Source organism: Microplitis demolitor, chromosome 8, assembly GCF_026212275.2.
Source record: "Microplitis demolitor isolate Queensland-Clemson2020A chromosome 8, iyMicDemo2.1a, whole genome shotgun sequence".
Taxonomy (NCBI): domain Eukaryota; kingdom Metazoa; phylum Arthropoda; class Insecta; order Hymenoptera; family Braconidae; genus Microplitis; species Microplitis demolitor.
Window position 1 is genome coordinate 11,629,554 of NC_068552.1, and position 13,361 is coordinate 11,642,914.

The 13,361-nt window shown below is 30.8% G+C and overlaps 1 protein-coding gene across 1 annotated transcript in view; it reads left to right on the forward strand.

Annotated features, from left to right (window-relative positions):
• The window catches only part of LOC103572227 (hemicentin-2), a 263,857-nt gene that overhangs the window by 205,410 nt on the left and 45,086 nt on the right, over nt 1-13,361 (forward strand). The window contains exon 10 of the mRNA XM_053741560.1: nt 747-1,067. Coding sequence (XP_053597535.1) covers nt 747-1,067 — 321 coding nt within the window. The remainder of the gene's footprint in view (nt 1-746; nt 1,068-13,361) is intronic.

Consider the following 13,361-nt stretch of genomic DNA (forward strand, 5'->3'; position numbering starts at 1 on the left):
AGCGAGTACGAGATAAATGTAGGTACGAGTTCTTGGTGATAAGGTAACATAACCTAGGACGAGTGTTGACACAGCAAGTATACCGGATTTCTCGTTTGAATTATACGTGTCGAACAATAGTTTCTATAACGACTGTGTTGAATGTTCAATTGAGAGAAATTTAAATAATTAAAAAAAAAAATTAATTATTATTTTATTAAAAACTATAAACTTTTACAATGGAATATATTAATGTATTTGTGTAACAACTTATTCACTTATTTTGATTTTCAATTCAGTATCACATTTTTTTATTTATTTACGAATCACATTCAATTAAAAATTTAGTAAAATCCATTCTTTAAAATATTAATCAATGCAATTAAAGCTCAAAAAAGGTTAAAAAAAGAAGAATTGCTATACTAGATTTTCGAGGTTGGTCAACCATTTATTAATTTTTGGCTTAAATTATAATTCTTATTTTTTCCGGGATGTTCTTTTTTTTTTTTTTTAATTTTAATGGCACAATCAAAAAAAAGTTTTTGTCACCTGAATTTAATTAAATTAATCTTCAAATTAATAAAATAAAATTTAAATATTTTATGTATTAACTTAAATTTTTGGATAACCCATTCAGCCCCAGTTTCTGTTCTGTACCTTTATAAATTTTATAAATGTATTACACAAGTATAAAATGCGTTGAATGATGAAAGGATGTAACAAAGCTCTGGTAGAATTGAATTTTCAATCCAAAATTTTTATTACAGGCAAGCCATCTCCAGTACGAAATTGCACTCTAGCCAATCAAACGTATACAAGCGTTGAAGTTAAGTGTATTGCCGGATATGATGGTGGTTTGCCTCAGAGATTCGTTCTCGAGGTATACCATGGTAACATTGATTCGTTGCCAGACAGCAAACCACAGTACAACATTTCTTCAAGCGACGAGCCAATTTTTTCACTCTCCAGTCTAGATGTTCCAGTTGATGCTGGAGTACATGTTGCTGTTTATGCTGTCAATGCTAAGGGCCGTAGTCAACCGATTATTCTTAGCGAAGTTACATTTCGTGACGCTGAAAAACGTACGGGTAAGCAATATTACTATTTTATTGAACTCAATTGTTAAAAAATAAACATACACACATAATGACAAACCGTTTCTAAAACTAAATCTTTTCAAATATCATAAAAAATCATGTAGCCAAATAAATATGTGATATAAAATTTTATCAATTAAATAATCGCCATATCAAATATTTTTTTTATACTATTTTTCAAATTATTTAATCTTGAATTCAAAAATATTTAAAATTTCTTTTTCAACTTCATAAATATTAAACAGCTCTATGAAGATTTTTTTTTTTCTGTTAAATTCACAAAATAAACCCGTTTGTGAATTGTGAACAGTAGTTAAAACTTATCTAAGTGAAATTCAGACAGAACTTTTGACTCAGGATTATTTTTATGGTCTCACTAGATTTTTCAGTCTCTAAGGTGATTCCTTAAGTTTATATTAGATCAGATAAACTTCTCGGCCCTTATATTATGGGTTATTAAGTCTTATTAAATTTATTTTCTTAAACTTCTTTTTCTTTAGTCTAAGAAGAGGGGGAAGGGCCAATAAAGTTTTCTATTCCATGATGGTTCCCCTCTTCCAAACATTTTAAACAAAATATTTGTAAATATACCCGGTCATTAAACGATCACTTAAAGCAGTGTTGTTTTTGCCGTTAATTCTAAGTAAAGTAAAATAAAAAAAAAAAAAATGTAAAAATGATATATATAAAAATCTCTAATGATATATCCACATGATCTTGGGTACATAAACTTAAGTAGACTTAGAAAGAATAGTAAGATCAGTAAAGTTAATGACAAGAGGTCAGAAAAGAAATTCACGAAGAATAATGGTTCTAAAGTAACAGTTAAAGCCTTGTAGAAATTACATAGATGAAAAATTAAAGTAAATATACGCATGCGTATACACGCGGAACAGTTTAATGTACAAAAAGAAAAAGCTGGAAATCGACAGGAGATATAAAAAGCTGCTGAGCTAAATAGAGATGGAAAAAAGCATCCAGGACTATGGCAAGCAAGTAAAAAAATAAAAATAAAAGTTAAAATAATAAAATAAAGAAGAGTATAGATAGAGGTGGCTCTTAATGACCACGCTCCTCTAAATTCGTATCTTTTCTAGAAAGTATAAGGTATACTGTTGCTGGCTCCATTACCTGTAATTGCTTTCTTCAATTGTATTCTTTTTTAAAAATTTCTTAATGCTCAAAGGAGCGTAAAAAATTCCCTTGCTTTTGTGCCTTGTATTTTTTTTTTTATTTATTAAAGTCATTTGAACTTGTTTTCTTTATTTTATTACTTTTTTTTTAACTTTATTTTCTATATTTTATGCTGACTGATAGAAATAATTAATTGATGTGAGCATAGATATTTTAACTTTAATTGATTATTTATTTTAACGATTCATAAAGAATTTCAACAGTTGAGACGAATATATACATAAACATATTCAATAGATAACTTTAGTTCAGTAGAAAGAATTTTAATGGGCATGCCAATCGAAATTGCATTAATAGAATTTAAATAACTATGATCAATATTAACTGAATTTTTTATACATCAAATTTCCCACTCAAACTGGCTGTAATACCATATTTCGTTATCTACATGGTTTTCATCCTTAAAAACGTAAACGATAATTCACAAATATTGAACTTTTTTCCGAAGTTACTCAAAAAGTTTTTTTATTAAATTCATAAATAAATATTGTGCTGAAAAATTAAAAAAAAAGTTAATTTACATAAGAGAAGAATAAAAATAGGCCAAATTTGTTTTTTAGACCCATACATTTTTTACATTATTTACATTTTACTTTTTATTACATATATTTTAGGTCAAACAGTATAATTACCTATTATAGGGTTATGTGTATAAGCAAGGGTTAGTTTAGTATGAACTAATTTTTGTGATATCATTCCGTATATGATTCAATAGTTATAATTTATGCAAAGGACTAGATTTGTGTAAATATATTGCACTAGTTTGTTTGTCAAGATTTAAAATAAAATGTAGTTAAATGAATTAGGATAAAACTATAAATTTGAAATTCTATACATTCGAGATTTTGTATAATTTAGTGGGGCAAAATACTCAACCGAATATTTTAGTTAAATATAGAAAAGTACACAAAAAAAGGATATCTTGGCTCAAACAATTTTTATTCGTCCAAGAAAATACTTGCATTATGAAGTGAAAACAAAATTTTCTTGGGGCGAGAAAAAAATTCTGGTACTTATAATTTTTTTGTAATCCTAAGAAAATTTTTTTATTTAATTAATAATGCAAAATATTTCTTGCGCCAAGAAATCCTTTTTTTCTATGTATAAATTATAAACCGATGCAAAATTACATTTTTGAGGTTTTCTAAGGTTTTACATTATTAATATATAAAATTATTAAAAGTTTCAAAGCATAATATCTCGATTGGCTTTCAACTAAACAAAAAAAAAAAAATACGGAAAACTCAAAAATTTGTCTATTATCTTAGTGCATAAATTCCCACAAATTTTTATTTTACAGCCAGTTCATCATTCTTATCCCCTGATTTTTATGAAAATTTTGAGGTCAATGTTTTGACGCTTACCTCACTTGCCTGTACTATATAGTACTAAATAAAATTATAATCTTCATGTAATGTCACTAACGTAAATTTAATTCAATGGTATGGTTTTGAATAAAATAAAATCTGTTGTCAGACTTACCCATTTATTTCTTTAATGTAACATTAATCGACTGGATATTATTATTGCATTTGTTAAATAATGTCTCAATAGGAAAAAAATGATCAACATAATTTAGTTAAGTCTTAGCCAGTTCTTCTATTTCGTAACTTGTAAAGATAGTATAAAAAAAATTATTGGAAAAAAGGCAACGGTAAAAAAAAATTCAATCAACAATAGTACTGTGAATCTCTAGAAAAGAAATGATGCACTCTGATCGAATGGAACGTTACTGGTACTTGGTCAACAACCTCTCGACAGCTATTATGACTTCGTTGTATAACAAGAAAAAAATACAAAGAAAATAAAAATGTTGATTGAATTCAGAAAATAGAAACAGATTTTTTTATAATAATAGCTTACAATCGTAACACAAATATATACTACTCGATACATAGTATATATGACCATTCAATTTGATGTTTAATTAAAAAACAATTATTACTTTTGTTTTTTTATAAAATCAAATTTTCTGAGCTTTTTATTTTAATAAAAACTTTTCCGAACTTCTATTTTATATTTGCTTAATTATTCTTTTTAACTTGCCGCCAAAAAATTGAAAATTTTCAAAAATTCGTAAAGCTATTGTTTCGGTCCGATTTTCGATAATCGAGTTTCTAACAGATCTTGACGTTTTGAAGTTTTGGGAAGCTATTCTGACTAATTTCAAGATGATCTCCGAGTGTATGCATGTACGTATGTAGGTATGTATGTAAATATTTTGTAACTTTCGAACGGATAAACCGATTTTCATCTCCCAGGTGGCATTTGACGCGGCTTGTTAATTCCTACAAGCTGTGGAAAATTGAGCTTGATCGATAGGGGGGACCGGGGTACGATGGCCCCCTTAAGCTGGTAATTATTTTTTATGGCTTTTAATCTATAGATCAACCTAATTTGGTCCTTTCTTGAGCAAATCCATTAGGGTTTTACCGAAACTAAAATGAAAAAAAATTTTTTTTAGGGGTACGACGGCTCTTTCCTAAAAAAAGCTTATAAAAAATTAAAATTTTTTTATTTTATCGAAAAAAAAAAGATTTTATGCACACATATACTATTTTCATACCTTTATAATACCATGGACTTCAATTTTATTAAAGAAAAATTTTATTTAGCTGATAGAACCAACAGTTTTATTAAAATTTTTATTCTTGGCTTTTTTAACCACAATATAATCTATTGACCTAAAAGAGCTTTAATCAATAAATTTTTCAAATTCACTTTATTTTCGAAAAAAAAAAAAAATCTGTGGCAAATTTTTTTTCAGCTAGTTCATTATGCCCCAGATATCCCGACTAGAAAGTACTGTGGGATCGCTCGAGTATACATGTGGACCTCATTAGGTTCCGATAAGGCATGCTCAATAGGAAAATCCATACGAGGATCCATTAAAAACCCAATTGGGAAATCCGAATCGAAAAGAAATTAAATTATTGTAAGTTTTATCCTATTGGGTCTTGTGGGGGATCTTAGTGGGAGAACCCACCGTGAAAATGAAACATAATAGCCATTTTTTTCCATTGGATTCTGTGTGGGACCTAAGTGGGCAAACCCAACGTGAGAATAAAAAAATTGTTATCATTTTTCCTCATTGGGTTCTTTGTGGGATTAAAAAGGAAAAGCCCAACGTGAAAATAGAAAATCTGTCTATCGGTTAACCCTGGAGGCCAGCCGTAAAACTTCCCGTTGTTTTCAAGCTCTTTAAGCTTGAAAACCTTGATGTGAATACATTTTTGAGCTCTTCGAGCTCACAAATACTATTGCATGGCATTGTTTTTGGAAAAAACCGTTTTTCAGCATTTCTTTCTCCCACGATATCTTACGAACGAATTAACCGATTGAGATTGTTCAGGCAGTAATCGACGCGTTTTATTGAGTTCTAGAGCTGATCAAATTTTGGGATTGATCGGAACAGTCACTTTGAAGATAATCGAAGAAAACCGTTTTTCACCATTTCTTTCTCGATCGATTTCTCTCAAACGAATATCCTGACTAGAAATTTTAGTTAGGCGGTGGTGTGGCCCGAATAAGGCATGCCAAATTCCAGACTTGCGCCAAATGACGCAACCAAACTAGGTCGAGATCCCGAAAGTAATGCAGTTGCGAGGCCCTGCCTGATTTGGCTGCCTTCTTAGGCAGTGGTTTGGAAACCATACTTGCTGGTAATAGCTTAAGCCGAGTTCACGCCAAATGAGGCAACCAAACTAGGTTGAAATCCCGAAAATAACGCAGTTGCGAGACCCTGCCTGATTTAGCTTCCTTCTTAGGCAGTTGTTTAGAAACCATACTTCGCATACGAGCTTTACGCTTATACATAGAAATTGGCAATATATTGTCATGTATGACTGTAATGATCATATAATTTTGTTTAACTAAATTAAAAAATTTGTTTTTTTTTTTTTTTTTTTTTTTTTTTTTTTTTTTTTTTATCGTCTAAAATTATTTTTGCACGGCAGTTATCATCGGATGTTCTAATTTGATGTTATTTTAATTTCCAATCAAATGAGAAATTGTTAATTCAAGGAAAGACGCAAAACTTATGAAGGACCGACATTGTGGGATTCGAAACCAAGACCCTACGCACAAAAGACTGACGCTTTAACTACTACGCTACACTACCGATTGTGGCTCCCAAGTTTATTTATGCTATTTAAATATTATTCGGTACCAGTTAGGAATTCCAAAGATATACCTAACTTAGGCAATGACGAAGGCTTTCCTAATAATAGCCAAATTTTACATACCTTACTTCGGCAAGCCTTCGGTCATCCCAATCCGATTTTAGTCCGGAATTCCAATATTGGGCCTGCGTGTGACTTGCCACAGACATTCCTAGTTTCGTCTGACTTTGGCATTCCAAACATCGGCAAATCTTAGGTTATCATTGCTACCGACTAGTTGGGAATCCCAATGTTAGACCTCAGTGCGGCCTTGCCACAGACTTTCCTAGTTTTGTCTGACTTTGGCATACCAAACATCGGCAAAGCTTAGGTCACCATTGCTACCTACCAGTAAGGAATTCCAATAGTATGCCGTACTTCGGCAATGCCATAGTGTTTCATGATCACAGTTGAATCTGGAATTTTTTCGGCATGCCAATGTTCGTTTTACCTCATAAAGATCGGATAAGATACGAATTAGCCTTAGTTAGGCAAGCCTAATTCGGGCCAAACTGATTCTTCGGCAAGCCTCACCAAAATTTATAGTCGGGTAATCCGATTGAGATGGTTGAGGCGGCAAACGACGCGTTTTATTGAATTCTTGTCGTGATTAGATTTTGAAATTGATCGATCGAGCCATTTCTGAAAAATTTGAAAATAACTGAAAAAAAAATTTTTTTTTTTGTATTTTTCTTCCACATCTTAGAGGCTATTTGATCGATCGATTTAAAATTTTCAGAAACGTTGACGGCCAACAAACTCTTTTAATTGCCACCTCAAACATTTTTAACGGTCAGTTCATTAATAAGATATTAAGAGTTTACATTCACAAACACACACACACCCATACACACATACATACTACAGATACTCGGAGATCCTTCTGTAGATAGTCAGAATAGCTTCCTAGCACCTCAAAACGTCGACATTTGATGAAAACTCGATTTTCGAAAATCGGGGTGAAACCAATAACTTTTCGAACTTTTGAAAATTAATAATTTTCTTAAAAAGAAATTGAAAAATTTTTATCATTTTTCTTTGTTGGATTCTGTATAAGATCAAAATGGAAAAGGAAAGCCCAGCGTGAAAATAAAAAATAATAGTCTTTTTTCTCCATTGGGTTTTGCATAGGACTTGTGTGGGAAAACCCGACTTAAAAAAAAACTATATCGTCAGTTTTTCCTCATTGAGTTTCATGTGCGAGTATAAAGGGGAAACTTAATTTGAAAAAAAAAAAAAAAAAAAAATTGTGTTCACCCTATTTACAATTTTACATGGAAATCGATTGCAAAAAATATCTGGATAGAATGATTCATAATTTCAGCGAAATTCGAAGTTGTATAATTAATTTCGTATGTAAGTATGCGTTTACTTGATTCGAAGTGTAGCTGCATTAATTTTTTTCTATACTCTTTGAATATCATAAAAAGAAAAAGATTCAACGTATTTTTGAGTCTCCGAAAACTTAGTAATTCCTTAAGTACCCCCCTCCCCTATATTTATACAAAGAGTACGTCGATCATTGCATCACGGATTTTTTCTATCTTCATCAGTTATTCTTTGGTGTCATAATAAATATACTATTTACACCAACGCGATCACATAAGTGGATCAGCGCAGTGGATAGTATCAAAGACTTTGAATTGAAAGGATGCAGGTTCGAGGCCAGCAGTCACCGGGATTTTTTCATTAATTAAATCCATGTAAACTTCTTCTACGTAATGTTCCTAATATACATTAAATGACATTCCGGATCAAAGTGAAATTTTCTTTCTCAATTTTTTTTAATAGGGATGTGCTAGTGGGATCTCTTGGGGATTTCCCTATTGGGGCATAGCTGGGACTGCCCAATAAGGGCCCAGTAGGTCTTTGCGCTACATTTCTATATGTGGTCCCTATAGGGCAACCCCATAAGGGCCGAACAGGTGTCACTTAAAAATTTCTAGTCGGGATCGCAGATCAGCCTAAAATATCTTTAAAACATCAGAAGTATCATGACTCGACCGAAAATGGAAGAAACATTTTTACCAAATTTTAGAGGGGGGCCGCCGTGCCCCTGGGAGCCGTAGCACTCCGGTCTCCCCTATAGTGCGTTCAAAGATATTCCAAAAATAAAATTTTTTTAAAAATGTAATTTTTGGATAGCTTCTAATGTGCTCGATAGATAGATTCCAAAATCTAATCAGCTCTGAAACTTAATGAGCCACGTCAAATGCCATCCCAACCATAAAAATCGGTTCATTCGTTCAAGAGTAACCATTGTCAAAAGAATGAAAAAAAAATTTTTCTTTTAGTTTTTTCGAAATTTCTCAAAAACGACCAAATTAATGAATTCAAACATGTAATCAGCTCTAGGTCTCAATAAAAGACGTCGTTTGCCACCTAAACCATTTCAATTGGTTAATTTATTTTAGAGATATCATTGGAGAAAAAAATGGTAAAAAAACATTCTATTTCGAATATTTTAACTTGGGTGATCGCCCGAGCCATACGATAACCGATCGGCTGCCTCTGCTGCGACCTCCTTGCTATTATTTAATAGGGGGTTTCGAGAAAAAAAAATAGTCGATTTTTTTAAATTAGTCTAATGTGTAAATATTTTTCATGAAGATTGTAATAACTAATTACTAAAAGTTATTATTGTCGAATAATAACAGAAATTTGTATTCAGATTTAACTTTAACAGTTTAGATATAATAATTGTTATCAGCAATTAATAGTTAGTTTATAAAAATAATTAAACGTCAATAGTGAGTTTGGGAACAATGTTAAACCTTTACAGTTATTTAAATAATATCTAAAAACCCATCATCTCAGAAAATAAATAATAACAGGATAAAGATAATACCTACAAATACATGCACACTAATACTATCGACAGACAAGCGTTTGCGCCGTTGTGGGTTGAGCGATTCAGTTCTTTGTACGCTCTGAACTGGTGTCTTCACGTGAGTTGACTATGCAAACACAGTATAAACAAGCATGAGGACAAGGATAGCTCGTTAGTGCCAAGTACACTAATTGCGATAAGGACCTCCTTCATAACGCTCCCACATTTTCGTATGTATAGCTAGCAAACTTGTGATAAGCTTGTATTATTGTACAGCCAATATTTACTATATTTAACATTCTCGTCAATCTATGATTATCGTTACATCTGCAATTGTAAATTACACCTTATTATACAACAAAATTATCCCAGGATTTATGTTTAGATCCTTTCATACATGATAAGTTATCACAATTATTCTTTTCAAATTTTTGTAAATCACAGAAAAAAATTATGCTTAAAATTTTATAGAAGTTTGTAAATTTTTGTATTATAATTTTCAGCCATAATCATGATTTATTAAAAAAAATCTGTCTATCGGTCGACCCTACGGGTTAGCTCGAGAGCTCGAAAATACTTTTGTATGCCATTGTTTTCGAAAAAAAAAAAAAAAAAAACAGTTTTTACTATTTTTTTTCCAACGATATCTCTCAAACGAATTGACCAATTGAAACGGTTGAGGTGGCAACCGACGCGTTATATTGAATTCTAAAGCTGATCAGATTTTAGAATTGAATTATCTAGTCGATTTGAGAAATTTCAAAAAAACTAAAAAAAAATTTTTTGTTTAATTATTTTGACAACGGTTTCTCTTGAACGAATGAACTGACTTTGATGGTTGAGATAGCATTCGACGCGGCATATAAAGTTTGAGAGCTGATTAGATTTCGGAATCCATCGAGCACATTACAAGTTATAAAAAAAAAAAAACATTTTTGAAAAAATATTATTTTAGGAATATCTCCGAACGAGCTCTACAAAAAAGGACTCTTATTATTTTTTGATAAACCCATCTGTTCAAAACTCATTACAGCTCAAAGTAAAATTGGAATTCTGTCTAATTCGGCAGGAAAACCAGAATTTGTCCGAATTAAATAGAATTAAAAATTTAATTCTATTTAGTTCGATTGAATTCAGTTGTTTAATCAGGGTGATTAGTTTAGAAGTTGTAGCATTTAAAAATTTTCAAAATGTTAAAAATTCATATTTTGACTCATTCTTTCATCAATATATTTTGAATGTAACAACTTAGCGGATTTCTATAGTATGCTTCTGAAAGCTCTTTAAATAAGCTTTAATTTTCATGCCTATATAAAGGGCTAGACTAATGCAATTACTTATCTTACCACGATCGACGCCAAAATCTAATCAGCTCTAGAATTTAATAAAATGCGCCGATTGCCACCTCAAACGTCAAAATTGGTTAATTAGTTCAAAAGATATCAGCGTTGAATAGTTAAAAAAATAAAATTCTGTGTTATTTTTTCCAGATAAATCAAAATGTACTGTACTCAAATGTGTCTAAAATCTTACAAACTCTTCCTCTTTATGGTCTCGTTTGATCATTATATAATGCCATCAAACTTGTTCTTTAGTATAAACCATATTATCAACGACAAAATCGAATAAACACAGTTTTTAATAATTTTCTCGGATATTTTACATATTATTGCTCTGACCTAAGCCAAAACTCATTTATATCATGATTTTAATCACTGACATTGATTTCTGCCTCAAAACATTTAGTTTATTGAACATAATCGGAAATTAAAATTTAAAAACCGCTTGTTCATTAATGATTTTCGATTCTTAAACTTATTTTAAACTTTAACATAAAGCGTAAGTTGTTAGAGTTTGAAAAGCTCATAAAAAACAATCGCATGTGATAGCATTTTCGAATTCGAAGAGAGTTGAAAATATATCCATACTAATGTTTTTAAGCTCCTTGAGGTCGAAAACAGCGGGAAATTTTGGGGCTGGCCTGCTGGGCCAACCGACGCCTAAATTTTTTTTCATGTTATTTAAATGGGAAATCAAAAATCACAAAGTGCCACCTCTTAATATTAATATTAAGGGGACCCGACGTTCTAGAGGCTAAAAATTTCATGATTTTAAAAAAATATTTTTTTATATGTTAATAAAAATGAAACCTTTTGAAATTTCGAGGGATCATTTTATTGTTATTAAATTATAGAAAAATCCTTATAGCTAAGAAAAAAAATTATTTCAATATTTAAAAGATGGCGTTGAAGCCAGCTCCTTTAAAAAAAAGGACCCAGGCGGCGTAGAACTATTCGGCTCTTCTATGGGTCTGAAACAAAAAAATTTAATGGATTTTTAATCAGTAAAAATAGACCTATGACTGGAACTAGAATAAAAAAAAAAAATTTTTTTGAAGAATTGGCTATTTGTTGGAATTTGTAGCCCAAAAATTGCATTTTTTTTCTTAACATTTTACATGTTAAAAAATAGAAATATTCAACGCAAAAATTTTATTCTAGTTCCAGTGATAGCTGTTAGTGTATTAAATAACATATTTAAATTTGAAAGTAATTGACCGGATAGTTTTTTTTTCTCTATGACAGGCAGAAAAAAGTAGTTTCGAAATAAACGCGTTTAGAGTTTCAGTTAAACAAATTCTGAAGAAAACTAGATTTGAACATATACTTACGATTAATCAGCTATTTCAGCACCATATTTTTTTCCTGTCCACTTCTTCGGTTTTTCTTGTTTTTCATTATATGTTGACTTGTTTATCATTATTATAACTTAGGTATAGAAACCGAAGCAGATTTTTTCCGCCGCACAATAGAATAAAAATTACTTACTCGGCCGGCCTGCTAAATAGCTTTTAGAACATGAAATAGTGGGAATATCATCACCATATTTTCACAGTATATTTTTGAAATACTATACTTTCGAAATATGCAAAAAAAAAAAAAAAATCGATTTTTCAAAATTTCTAGACCACCAGGTCCCCTTAAGAGATCAAACTTTACCAGATTTTTTTTTTATCATCTTTAACAATATTTTCACGGTAACTAAAGAAAAAAAAACTAGTTATTTTTTTTGGCCTACCCTAATATATATATATATATATATATATATATATATATATATATATATATATATATATATATATATATATATATATATATATATATATCTTTATTCCTGTGGTCGTTCAATATCTCATTTGAGAATCCCTATAAATCTATAAAAGATAGGATTGCGGGACTTTCTATAGATTTATTTTGAATAAATGTTCCATCAATTGAAAAATATAAATGTATATATATAAACTACAACTTACTTAGATGGGGGATAAAAAAAAATATTTACTATGAGAATAATTAATTTTATTATAAATTACAAGTAATCAAGAGCGCAACTGAAAAATTAAATAAATAATGGATTTCATTGAGTATTTTATGAATGCCTTTATTGGAGTTTGGACGTCTATCTTTTGAACCACTAAGCTTTTGCACTAACAGTGTCGAGAAAACGAATGAGATAAGCGAGAAAGTACAGAACAGCTAGGGTGAGAACAGAAACACGGTATTGACATTGACTTTAATTTGCTTACCTAACCGGAACGTCACGAAGCTCAGCTTCATAGCGGCATTGATCCAGATGTGTTGCAGTTTGACTCCAACTCCGACTAAGCCCGGCTTGGGCTGACTTGAGACCTGGATCCTGCCGATATACATGCTTCACTGTTCACTGTTCGTTGAATATATCCTCTACTATGGATTTAACACCATGGATTCCAGTTCACATTCACTCGAGTTTAACTTTCTAAACCTTTTTTTTGTAGAACACACATTTTGAATCTCAGTAATAATAATAATAAAAATAATGTTAATAAATTTTTTTCAAGCTCATCCGATCTATTTTAGAATTTTTCTATTGATAATATTTCATAAACCTAGTGTTAACATCTTCAGATATTTGAAAACTATAAAGGGGCCGTTCATAAAATACGTCACGCAAAATTTCAACTTTTTAGACCCCCTCCCCTTCTCCGTCGCGCTATGTGACATTTTCTGCGATCTCCCTATCAATATTGCGTCACAAATCGACTCACCCCCGCTTATGACG